We start from the raw sequence: 13,564 nt of genomic DNA, 5'->3' as shown, positions 1-13,564 counted from the left end.
AACTCCTCTCAAATTGGAGCCACATGTACGAGATAGATCGGCGCTGCGTTAGGCGAAGATTTGCCTTTTCATCGTGATGTGTCGGAGCGTGGCGGCCAAGGTTGGCTTTTGCAGTTGAGCATGAAATTGCCATCGGTGTGTTTTTTTGGTTGCTTCCGGGCCGTGTTGACAACACACTGTGTGACCCACACTGACCCCCCGACCCCCATCCATCCATCCATACATCCATTTTCTATGCCGCTTATTCTCAAGCCCCCCCACCGACAGACGTCCATAAATGTCAGTAGGAAGACAAGAAATTATTGTGATGGGGGGGGGGGATCCTGATATTCTTGTCCTGCAGAAAATAAATGAAGAAAGACATCTCATTCCTGTGAATGTGTGCAGGATCTCTGCTCTGCATGCACCGGAACAGCTGGATGAGGGGAGAGGAAGAGGAAGAGGAAGAGGAGAGAGAGAAGCTGAATTCCAGTGAATTAATCACCGTCTGTTCCACTGAACGAGCAGGAGAGAGAGAGCGAGAGAGGAGGGTGAGCCTGACGCAGTGTGATCGCCCCAGACTGAGAGGAGGAGGCGGAGGAGAGAGACAGAAGGAGAGGACGCCACGCTTCACATCACTCCGGGCGCCCTTCCGCATCCCGAAAGGCTCCCGACGCCGACCCATCAACGGCAACGACGATCCCCGCGCGGGGCGACGGAGAGCCCTTGGACCCCCGGGGGCGGGGGGAGACGCTGCCTGCCGTGCGTGGATGAAAAGCAGGTAAGTGGCGCTCGTGTTGCGCAGGAAACTTTGCCCTGACATTCCTTTGCCCTGCAAAGCACCCCCTCCTTCCCCGGTGATGCGTGAAAGGGGAATCTGCCGGTCGGGCTGCAGTTTGCTTCCCACCGATTGGTGTGTGCGTGAGGGTTTAGCATGGCAAGTGCTGGCGGGCGCTTCATTAGGAACACCTGCACAAAGCAGGATAGACGCTGGCGTTGTGTCGCTAAGTAAGAGGCTGTCTCACTTCCAATGATGTTTCAGTCAATTCCTGCAACGCCAAGCATCATCTTCCTAAAGGCAGACTCCTGCAATGTAAAGTCAGTGTACAGGACCATGGACAGCGACTTTCGTGTTTCCTACACAGGGTCTTGATAATCCCGTGTGCTGGTCGTTTTGGTATTGGTGCTTGGTATTCTGGATCTTTCACGGAAGGCAAAGCACTCAGGGGCCTGAGACTAAATCACCCTGGTGGAAATTCCAATAAGAAAATGGGCAGAAATGTTCCTGAAGTCGGGGGGCAGAAACAGTATATGTCAGCTTATTGGCTGGCTTTCCCTACTAGGGAATTTCTAGCCATCATCCTTGAATTATATGGTTCCTTCCATGTCAATCCTAGTACATGTAATATGGAAGCGGGAGCATTGGAAGCACACACCATAAACCTTTCAATTCTACCTGCACTCAAGTGCTGAACCATGTTGATATCAGTATTGGAGTGTTGGATGTCAGGATGTTGCCATGTCAGTATCAGGTGCTGGATGATGTTGCAGTATTGGAATCTGTTGATATCATGGTTGATAACGAAGTGTTGGATAATGTTGCTATATTGGTATCAGTTGATATCAGTATCGGTAATAAAGTGCTGGATGATGTCACTGTATCAGTATCAGTTGATATCAGGATCTGTGATAAACTGCTGGATGATGTCGCTATATCAGTATGAGTTGATATCGGTATCGGTAATGAAGTGCTGGATGATGTTGCTATATCGGTATCAGTTGATATAATTATTTGTAATAAAGTGTTGGATGATGTCACTATGTCAGTATCAGCTGACATCAGGACTGATAACGAAGTGCTGGATGATGTTGCTATAGCGGTATCAGTTGATATCAGTAGCGGTAATTAAGTGCTCGATGATGTTGCTGTATCAATATCAGTTGATATCAGTATCGTAATAAACTGCTGGACGATGTCGCTATATCAGTATCAGTTGATATCAGTATCGGTATTAAAGTGCTGGACGATGTCGCTATATCAGTATCAGTTGATATCAGTGTTAATAATGAGGTCCTGGATGATGTCACTCCATGAGTATCAGTTGCTGTTGGTATCCACATTGACATGCCTGCTATTGTGCAGTTGATTTGTGAATTTTGAAATATTATTATGGCTAAGTGTTGGGTAAGAAAGCCAAGATGGATAGATGGAGCGTGTGCGATGTGCTGGAGGTCACCCTCACAGATGCGTGAGTGTTAGCCAATGAGCCAACGAGCCAATGAGAGACAGAAAGCAGCTGTTAGGATGGAAATGATACTGTAGACAGCCAGATACTGTAGGTGGCTATGGTATTACAATGGAATGATTGTATTGCTGACCCGCCTGCTGCCCCTTCATGTCATCTCATCAAGTCTTAGTTACTTTGATTCTGTAAGTCGGTGCAGTGACGAGCATCTGAACTCCAGTCAAGTCCTCAGAGGGATTTTGACATTTTTATGATGAAAAGCTCCACTAAAGTAAAAAGGGGTTGTCCTTTGGGGGAGGGCAGCAGTGCTGGCATTTTCTGCTTGTTAGAGATTTGTTTATTTCAAGACTGAGAGGATTTGAGGGATAACCTGCTATGAGCAATGAGCAATGATCAATCAATCAATCAAAAGCATACTGCTGTTTTGCGGGATGTACAGTACGACTAAAGGACGAGTCAAAGATCCTTTACTGTGTATAACAGGAGTGCTTTGCTGCTCTCTCTCTGCTGCAAAACACTAGTCAAAGATCCCTTTGCTGACGGGAGCCTCCTGCTGTTTTTTATGTTGGACATGCAATGACCTCGTGACATCAGCCATGTTGGGGGCGGAGCCTCTTTACAATCACCACTGGAACATAGTCGACACGTTTGTACTACATGGTTGTCCTTTTGTGTGGGTCATCTCAAGGTGTTGTGTGTGTGTGTGTGTGTGCACCATCATGGCCGCTGCGTCCCAGCATGGTGTGTACGGGATGCAGCGTCCCACAGGGCGTGGACTACTAACAAGGGTTTTTCCACTGCCTGCCTCCATTTGTTGGCAGAGAAGACAGTGCAAAGATGGATGGAAAAAGAAGAAGTCCCACTCCCCTACCCCCTCCTTCTGGCCTCCCTTTACGTATGGATACAATGTGGCACCAGTGCTTTCGGGGACGTAATGCTGATGACAAGTTGGGGTTGTCGAGAGGCCGCAGAAGAGGCGGTCTGCCTCTACACTGTGGCACGGGAATTCCGTGGATGGGGATCTTTTAGAGGTCGCTGATTCGGCTTTCAGGCTGTGTTGGAGCTGCAGTGGCACCGTGCTGCATGTACACACACACACACACACACACACACACACACTCCTCTAGTCTTCCAAATCAAAGGTGGCAATAACCGACTGGTCACTTTGGGTAAGACCTGAAGAAGGTCAATTCCTAAATTCCCATCTCGTGCATCTACACACCAAAATGTTGGTTGCTAAGTCCCACCCATGACCTTGCAAGGACGCTTTGCTTGACGACGGCCGTGTTTGTCAACCAATCCTGCTCAAATTGTACACACGCATGCTTGTTGGTTCGCAAAAAGATGAACCATTCATGGTACTCAAGTTACAGAGGTTGTATGAGAAATTTCAAGTCTGGGGCTGGGACTACAGCTTTACCATGTGGTCTGTTTGTCAGACAAATAATAGCACAGGCGACACAGCAGCCGTCGATATGTTGTGTTATCCTGCTGCTGTCAATCAAAAATGGAGATTGCCGTCTTTTTGCACAGGCTGTCAAGCTACGGTGTACCTAATGAAGTGTCCGTGAACGGAGTGACTTTAATGGTGTAACATGTCTTGGGTGGCGCCAGTGAGAGTCAGACGTAATGAAAAGTGACAGTTAGGCGGAGAGGGACCGTCGCCACGTCTCGCAGGAAGAACATGAATAAAACGTGATGGCTTTCATGTCCTGCTGCTTCATTTCAAACCTTTTTTTTGCTGGTAAATTTCTCTCCATCGCTTCCCTTCACTGAGGACGCTCTGCCAGTGAGCCATGCCTCCTCGGAATAGTCGCCTGAAGGCAGCCCTGTGGGTCGGGCGCCGTCTCGGAATGCCGAGCAAAAAGCCGAGCAAGCCGGGGCAAGATTTACAGTACCTTCTCGGCCGTCCTTTTACCTCCTTTTTGGATGCCAGCGTCAGGGGCGGGGGCTCCTTTTCACCCCCATCCATCCAAGTACAGCTGTTGACACGCACTTGTTAAAAGTGGCGTTTGGGTAAAAGTTAAAATAACTCATTCATTCATCACGGGCGTGCTGGAGCCTATCCCAACTGTTTTCAGGCGAGAGGCGCGGTACACCCTGGACTGGTGGCCAGCCACTCATAGGGCACATATAGACAAACAACCATTCTTCGGGCGAGCCAGCCAATCACAGGGCACATATAGACAAACAACCATTCCCACTCACATTCATACCTATGGACAATTTGGAGTGGCCAATTAACCTAGCATGTTTTTGGAATGTGGGAGGAAACCGGAGTACCCGGAGAAAACCAATGCATGCACAGAGATGAGTGTGGGATTGAACTCGGGTCTCCTAGCTGTGTGGCCTGCGTGCTAACCACTCATCCAAAGCAACAAATTAAATTATAATATTTGGAAAACAAGGTTAGGGAAGACTTGTATGATTGTATAGTCCAAAATTATTATAAAGTCCAAATATCTTGGGAATAAAGTCAAAATTACGAAAAGAAAATAAGTTGGAAAAAATTTAAATTGTTAATTGAAAAAAAACCCAGCAACATAGAAAAAAAAACATGGTTTTACAACAAGATGAAACGTTGTCATTTTATGAGAATAATACTGGAAAAAGTTCCAGTATTATGGGAATGCCGGATAGTCCATTGAACTTCTGTTCATTGTTGACGTGATAGCAACTCCTTGGGGCCTAGACCTTTGCCTTGTGGTTCTTCTTAGCAGAATGCAAAAACAAAGTACAAGTTCCAGAGAATGGTGCAGGGAACGCCAGATCTTGGAGAGAGAAGGCACACACACACACACACACACACACACAAAGACATGGATTAAATAATGCAGCACATTCCCTGCTGGAGGCTCCTTAGCGTTTCAGGAAGATTGTGCTTCCACCGGGGAAGTGCAATTAGGAAGTTATTCTTCCAAGTTGCGACTCTCCTGCATCGTGTACATATCTACAGTAGACTCTGCATTCTACACGATATACACTCTACTACATAGTCTTCTTCTCCACGCATGCCTTCTTTCCAGGGACTACATGTGTCTGTTAGCCGATACCAAACAAATGGACGATAGAAAACTCCTAAAGTTTTAGTAGTTAGACTGCATTCGGTTGGAGGGGGAAACCTATCAGCCTATCCCAGTTGTCTTCGGACGAGGGACGGGGTACACCCTGGACTGGTCGCCAGCCAATCACAGGGCACATATAGACAAACAACCATTCACACCCACATTCATACCTATGGACAATTTGGAGTCACCAATTAACATGTTATGCTAAACATTAGCATGTTTTTGGAATGTGGGAGGAAGCTGGAGTACACGGAGAAAACCCGAGGCCGAGGGTGGGATTGAACTCAGATCTCCCAGCTGTGAGGTCTACGCGCTAACCACTCGACCGCCATGCAGCCCTGATTATTCTTTTTGTTTGAAATTGTGTTTGGGTTTTGGGATGAAGTAAAAGCGAGGCACCGCTGTGTATTATTATTCTACTTTCATTTTAAAGGCTGCTTGAGCAAAAGCCAAGCATTTTTATGTTGTGCATTTTGAATCTAAAATGAAACCAAACATGCTGATTCCAGATGATGGTGCCCCCCCCCCGAAAATCCCCCATTTATATACATTGCCACTGCAGACACACAATACACAAAACCCTGACCGTGACGCACCAAGCAAGCCCACACCTCCCCGGTACCCCCAGCGTTGGCAAAGCGGGCCTGGTTGCAAGGGATGTGTCTGTGCTTTAATAGAATTTGCAGGGAAGGGGGCGTCGGAGGATGAATGATGTATTGACTGCTATAGAAGAGCAAGGCTAATCTCATTTGGCTTTGCTGTGATGAGATTCTGGCCTGTTTTCCCTCCAAGATGATGTGACTTTGGTCCTGACATCACATCATCTGTGTGTGTGTGTGTGTGTGTGTGTGTGTGTGTGTGTGCGTTGTTTGGACTCTCAATGCCTTTCTTTTGCAATCTGAAAGTCACGTCAGAGACCATGGTTTTTTTTCTGTTTTTTGGAAGCACAACTGTTGTTATTCTTCATGCATGCTGTCTTCATGCATTCTTCGAAAGCAGGGGTGTACAAACTTTTGAACAATGAAAGGAAGGGGGGGCACTTTAATATTCTGCACCTTTTTGTTTGTAAAAGCTGCTAACAGCCATCCAATGTACTGGAGGTCGATAATAACTACTGACTAAATACACCCCAGTACCATCTTCCATCTTCTACTCACACAACATCATGGCAAATACAAATACATTATACATATGATAGAGGCAGAAGTGTTGGTGTTTCTTCATAATATTTTTTTTTAAATAAAAATTTGGTAACAATAGGCAGTTGATTTCTTAAAAAACAATTATAGAATAACAGGATATTTTATATTAAATATCATTATAGTGTCAGATCTACAATTCATTGTAACATAATGTAACATAATAACATAATTGTTATTATGTAACATAATGTAACATAATTGTAACATAATTCCTGTCGAATATGATTTATTTTTATGGTCAGAGGCAATGAAATAATATTTTGTAATGTACACTCAATAAAAAAGAAATAATTCCCAACCACTTTAGTCTTTTAATACTTAGTTAACGGCAATTAGAATGATAGTTTTTCATCTACAAATAAGAGAAAAAATTGTCATTTAAAAGGTAATCATAATCAGTTTTTGGTTTCAATGATTAAAAAAGAGCTAACTTCCTGACTAATGTGATTTTTTTTTAGTCAAAGGCAATTGAATTACATGACGCTGCCATGAAATGCTGGCCTGTTTGGCTTCCTGTGTGTGTGTGTGTGTGTGTCAGGGTTGTCATGGTAATGCGCGTCTGGGAGAGATCCGAAGGGGTAAAGAGAAGTAAGGATCAACATGAAAACGCTGCGGTGCAACGGGGAAGTTCCCGATTCCCGTCTCATGCAAGCTGCTGGAACCTCCACCCGGCTTTTAGACTTTTTCCTTGGAACACTTTCTAATTCCGACACACTAAAGCGCAGAAAGTAGCAGGCCTCTATTTTATAATTGATCTATTTTTATCATAATATTACATGCAGTATAGTTCCCCCTGCTAATATATAGGTCATGAAATAACACAATGAATCAGGTCATATATTGCATTCATATACGGCAGCACTCACACATTGATTGATATGCTGATGTCAACAATATTCACATATAATAAGACATATGTGACCAATGTGTCTAATTGTGACTAATCATATTAGCTATTACTTAGTCATGGTAACATCCATCCATCCATTTTCTATGCCGCTCATCTTCACTAGGGTGAAGCGAAGCCAGTGCTTCTCAAATAGTGGGGCGGGCCCGGGGGGTTGGGGGCTGTCATTTTAGTGCAGTATGTAGAAATTGGTGGTAGTCAACACTCTGAACACGCTTGTATGCTCTCCATTGTGTCTGTACAGTACAGACCCGTGATAGATAGGATCACTGTCTCCACTTGCGGGGGGGGGGGGCAGAAAAATTTCTGTGACAGAAAATAATAATGGAGAAGCACTGAGCAAAGATGCTTGGCATCACGCCGCCGCAAAGTCACACTGTCAGCCTGGGATGGTGATGATGATGATGATGATGGTGACAACGACGGCAGGGGGCCGTGACACAACAATACACACACACACACACTGTGCTTCTTTTTGAACACATCGTGCCAACAGCTGTCAGAGCTGTAGCTGTATGCTACACACACAGAGTTAAAAGCGAACCATTTTTCTTCTTTCCACCGAAAGGCGAAAGCCAAAGAAAAAGCGCCTCAGCTGCGCTTGTGCATCATCGATAGGAGAACATGGCGTCCCCTCGCCCCATGTTTTATGAAATAGCTTGTTACAGGTTCGGAGAGATCGCAGCAGAGAAATGATCACAAACAACGACTGTATGTATATTAATGATATTTAATGATAAAACACACAGCAGTTCACAACATTCCCCATCATGAGTTATTATGCTAGACACAAGCTGTCACCCCCATGCCCCCACATAACACTCCAAACAACACAGTTCAGATCCAGAATAGCATACCTTACCGTTGACAGAGGGCGGAGAGCCAAAACACCCCGGTAGAGTAATCTGGAAACCGAAAGCTGGACACTCGTGCACAGTTCACAGCAGACTCTAACCGGGATTGAGAAAACAAATGCTTTATAGACTCGCCCGTGCGAAAACAGGTGGCCAGCCTGTCTCCGCAGGAGAGGAGTCGTCACCTCCGTCCTCTGCCTCAGGCACCTCAATGTCTCACAACATTCTAGTTCGTTTCTCACAACATTCTAGTTCGTTATCAGGATATGGGAATAATATTTATCCCGTTGCCGGAACAAGTTAAAAACAAGTTATATAAGTGTGAGAACTCAAAAAGTGTGCGAAGCAGGTTATATAGCTGTCGCAAAAACAAGTATATGAGTGTAAAAAACAAGTACAAAACATGCATTGCATAGCCATGTGGGTCAGCTCAGGACAACACAAATAACAATTTCTTCTTTCATTCCACCCTGTGGCCTGAGCTGAAACCACCACTTAATTGATAAACCGTTCAGGTAGATCATCCTCATTTTCAAACATCCAATTGACATAGGCATCCCCCTGGTGAAACAACATCATAATGTCATGACTCCCGCTTAACATGTGCCCAATAACAAATCGATACATACGGATACGATCAGGAAATGTTAAATGCAGGGGGTCCGAACGCCTTGGCCACCAGGATACATGATGACCCGGAGGGTCAGCTTCCACAACCATCTTTGTTATCTCCCTCCCAAACGGCCCCAAATCATCGTATAGTTCTATTTTCATTATTCAAGAAACTGCGTTATAAATCCGTCGCGACAAAATAGCTCGGGTGCGTCTAATATACCAAAACATGCAGCAGTTAAGTAAAGTCATCAAAGCCAAGCATATGATAAGAACCAATAATGGAGGGGCTAAGTGTTGCCGTGCTGTTATCGACATTCCTGCAAATACATCCCACCAGTGATGAGCCGAAGATTGCTCAATCGTTCTGGCGGCATGTACCACCTCATTCCGGGCGATCATGGTGGACACCTGCAACCTGGACACATCTGCCAAATGAGTTTTCACAAGATGCTTAAGTGTCTCCGAACGGTTCAGTGCGCTGCTGAAGCGTGTCAGATCCACCCGCCAAGGCAGCGATAGGGCTTGCCATTGCACAGTAGACAGTCGGTTTGTCCAACTGAAATTTGTCAATCGAAACGATTGATTGTGCCAGGTAAACAGATGCACGTCCCATAAACATCCGGAAAACGGTGTCGTTGGCAACTGGGGATGTGGATTCACTGTTGCTACACAAATAGAGTGGGGCCCTACCTGATATAGCAAGTCCTCAGGCTTCTCCACATTCCAATCACACAGTGCCGTGTCATTCGTAAAACATGGGTCTCGATATATTTGCATTTGTAAGCATACAGTCCCCTTGTCCATTACGTCACAACCTTCCAGATCATAAGTCAGGTTAGTCTGTGGACTAAACCAGTCCCCATGCGTTTTCAAGAAATAATAATGGTTTCCCACTATTAATGGCAAAATCCGATATCTGCATATGGTCATGGGTCGGGTTACGTTTACTTCCAACCACATTCCTTGACAGTGTGTTTCATTGCACTGAGTCAGGCTAGGTTTAACTTGTAACCATACGCGGTCCGATATGTTCCATAAGTGTCTCCACAGCTGCACTGCTGAGGAGGTCAATGTTCTCAACAAACGTTCCTGCTGAACTTTAGCATTAAGCATTTGTAAGGTACATTTGGTACTATTCAACACGATCCTAACATTGTGTAAAACTTCTGATGTTGCATCCCAAATATCAATGTTCCAACCCAGATATGCGTCTATGATATGCGCTCCCCCTAACAGTGTATCATACCACGCTCGTTTGTTCCTTCGTGGCTTGCAGGTTGGTATCGATGGTAACCTTATCTCCCAGTGAATCTCATTATGTGTCATCTGGTAAGCCATGTGTGTGCATGATGTCACTATTGGCACTAACGTAGGGTGTGTCACCTGCTGATGTTGTGGTACTACCAAAATGACCCAGATTGTTGACCTGCGTCCCATGATCTCCGTTGAGTTTGAAATCCAGATGTCAGTGTCGCCTGACGTTACCGTCCATTGCGTCCCATTGGTCGATGAGCATGATACGTCCTCACGAAATGTGAAGGGATTTTCCGTCAGGAAGGGATTTCCCGTTAATCGACAGAGGCTTGCTTCAGCTTCAACGGTGACGTTGCATCCCGTTCTCAGGATCATGGACCATGCGTGTGGTCCTTGGTAGGGGTCGCAATCCAAGGTGATGTTTGCAGTCTGGCAGACGGACCACACAGGGCAGCGGAAGTTATCCTGCGTGCGATTATTGGTGCTGTTCTTCCAACCCACTCGAACCACGCGAGGCAAGCGAGGAGCTCCTTCCACCGGTGTCATCCAAGAGTGCGTGTTCCTCGGGCCGCATGCAGGCAGGACAGCCAGGAGAGTGCCCCAACCAACGACATGGCCATCTCCTGGGCGGGACCCCATGGTACGGTGATCCTCGGGCCCCTTCCGCCGGACGTCCCACCAGCAGCCTTAACATCCACGCTCCGACGCTCGCCACCAGGCTGTGACTGAAAAACAAAACACATGCTCCTCCCAGTCCAATCATGGATATTTTCGGTCCCTTGAATTTAGCAGGATTGCCTGAAATTATTGTGGTCTCCGCCCCTGTATCAACTAAAGCTCTTACATCCTGATCTGAGCTTTTCCAATGAATAATCATATTTACATGAGGCCTAGGGTCTTCTTGCGACCAGCGGGGTACAAATTTGGCCGCTGCCTCCGGGGCTTGACCCCCATCCTATTCAAACTCAGCTAAGGGGGGGTAAAGACCACCGCCTTCCGAAAGGGGGTTCTTACCCTGTCTCTCCCACATCCCGAGCGAGCCCAGATCTGTCAACAAAGCCAATATCTGACTAAGGGGCTGATCTGTGTTGCCCATCAACACAGTCAGAACAGTGGGTTTATAATGTGAGGGTGCCGTTCGAATCATCAAATCCCTCACATTTTTTGGGAGTGTTGAATCATATACATAGTCCAACTTCCCTATGAACAATGCTTCTCTTACCATAAGGCGAGTGAGGCGCTGCTTTGCTTCCTTAATAGTTTGCCAGCCCTGATCTAATGGGGGCCAGTCTGATGGCATGGCGTACTGTTCCCCCACGGCTTGTGCATATAAATGCCCCACCGTAGTGTTCTCGGCTATTCGAGTTAGCTGTCTATACTCTGAATTAACCGGCGCTAAGCGAGACAGCCCTGAAAACCTCGGCCCATCGATTCTATCTACCGAGGTCTGCCAAGCCCCTTCTTCCATTATCCGTATCAGCCAGAGATCTAGGGGTTCCCCCTCCTGCTGTCTGAACTTTCTAGTGAGGTATTGCACCTCATCAGCAGTGTAATCCTCCAGTATCTCCGTGTCCTCGGGAGGGGGCTGCGGTTGCGGCACCAAATTAATCAAAGGCTGTCCCCGATCGTCATACAACTGTTGACCTTGAGCATCGGTCACCCTTTCCTCAGCAGGGGGCATCATTCTCTGTACGCGCCGCCTGCGCTGTACCGGTCTAGCTACACGAAGCTCGCCATCGTCCTCCCCCTGCACTGGGTCAGGATACAGATCAGGGAAAAACTTCTCCCAGTCCTCCTCTCGATCCCAGGCATCGGGATTATCCTCCCCACTTACCACAAAAGCTCGTATTTTCACCTCATCACCCCTGAGATTTTTCCTCTGCTTGCGAGTAACATGCCTCGTGCTAGCAACAGCCTTCTCACACATCCGCTGTAAATTAGCTTTTTTGCACTCCAGCAATGTTATTTTAGTTTGTAACATCTGATTCTCCATGTTAACTTTATCAACTTGTCCTCTTAGTTTCAACATTTCATGCTCCAGGCTAGTGTATTTTTCTGTCTGAATTTTCCATGCCTGCGCGCATGCCCACATGCACTTAACAGCTCCTCCAAGCGGAGCTTTGGGTTTCACCACAACCCTAGACAAAACCTCAATCAAATCATGAACATCAGCGGTATTTTCTGTCCATGCTTCCGGACCAGAACTCCCCGCTTGCAACAACTTATCAGCTACCGTCTTCCACGGCACTGCCCCCCACCCCGGAACAACTCTGCTCTCCGCGGCGGGAGTATTTTCCTTTTTCCTAAACATTTCTCTCACTGAGTCTCTCCTTTTCAAAAAGTTTTAGGTTCGTGACGCCAAAATGTTTTATGAAATAGCTTGTTACAGGTTCGGAGAGATCGCAGCAGAGAAATGATCACAAACAACGACTGTATGTATATTAATGATATTTAATGATAAAACACACAGCAGTTCACAACATTTCCCATCATGAGTTATTATGCTAGACACAAGCTGTCACCCCCATGCCCCCACATAACACTCCAAACAACACAGTTCAGATCCAGAATAGCATACCTTACCGTTGACAGAGGGCGGAGAGCCAAAACACCCCGGTAGAGTAATCTGGAAACCGAAAGCTGGACACTCGTGCACAGTTCACAGCAGACTCTAACCGGGATTGAGAAAACAAATGCTTTATAGACTCGCCCGTGCGAAAACAGGTGGCCAGCCTGTCTCCGCAGGAGAGGAGTCGTCACCTCCGTCCTCTGCCTCAGGCACCTCAATGTCTCACAACATTCTAGTTCGTTTCTCACAACATTCTAGTTCGTTATCAGGATATGGGAATAATATTTATCCCGTTGCCGGAACAAGTCAAAAACAAGTTATATAAGTGTGAAAACTCAAAAAGTGTGCGAAGCAAGTTATATAGCTGTCGCAAAAACAAGTATATGAGTGTAGTATATGAGTGTAAAAGTGTGCGAAGCAAGTTATATAGCTGTCGCAAAAACAAGTATATGAGTGTAAAAAACCAGTACAAAACATGCATTGCATAGCCATGTGGGTCAGCTCAGGACAACACAAATAACAATCTCTTCCTTCACCCCAGAAGCCCAGGAGAAATGCAGCGTCCTAAAAAAGCAGACGGAAAAGATAGCAGACGAGGAGGGAAATGTTCAAAAGCATCTCCTTTCTTTCTGTTCGTGTGACGCCTGCGTCACGGGGATCCAACGCCGTCTTGTCGGGGGAAAGCAAGACGCAGACGTTTGTCCCTCCCCCTGGGGGCCGTCTCTGCTGGGGAGACACCAAACGCTCACGCTCACTTCCTGTGCTTTTTTTTTACAAGTGGAATGCTAGCTTGTCTTTAGCCACCATTTACTCACACTTTTGATTGTTGGCCCAATCAATGTGGAAGGCGGGGCTAGCCGTGATGACAAA

At 46.3% G+C, this 13,564-nt stretch overlaps 2 protein-coding genes across 2 annotated transcripts in view; one reads left to right on the top strand and one right to left on the bottom strand.

Moving 5' to 3' along the window:
* Positions 1-538: 538 nt before the first annotated feature.
* LOC131142006 (protein ELFN1-like) overlaps positions 539-13,564 on the top strand; it is a 79,820-nt gene continuing 66,794 nt past the window's right edge. The window contains exon 1 of the mRNA XM_058091637.1: positions 539-760. The gene's annotated coding sequence lies outside the window, so the exon portion shown is untranslated. The remainder of the gene's footprint in view (positions 761-13,564) is intronic.
* On the bottom strand, positions 8,157-13,356 carry LOC131142058 (uncharacterized). The gene is made up of 2 exons (XM_058091642.1): positions 12,709-13,356; positions 8,157-10,850 (listed from the first exon to the last, which is right to left on the bottom strand). Exon 2 carries the CDS (start codon positions 10,762-10,764, stop codon positions 9,034-9,036), a length of 1,731 nt encoding a protein of 576 aa, XP_057947625.1. The 5' UTR covers positions 10,765-10,850; positions 12,709-13,356; the 3' UTR covers positions 8,157-9,033.

Source organism: Doryrhamphus excisus, chromosome 1 (assembly GCF_030265055.1).
Source record: "Doryrhamphus excisus isolate RoL2022-K1 chromosome 1, RoL_Dexc_1.0, whole genome shotgun sequence".
NCBI classification, from domain to species: domain Eukaryota; kingdom Metazoa; phylum Chordata; class Actinopteri; order Syngnathiformes; family Syngnathidae; genus Doryrhamphus; species Doryrhamphus excisus.
Note: the sequence above shows the minus strand (reverse complement) of the source record. Positions and strands in the feature narration are given on the sequence as shown.

Coding starts and splice junctions, on each gene's coding strand:
- LOC131142058 (XM_058091642.1), bottom strand. CDS start 10,764: ATGGGGTCCCGCCCAGGAGATGGCCATGTCGTTGGTTGGGGCACTCTC.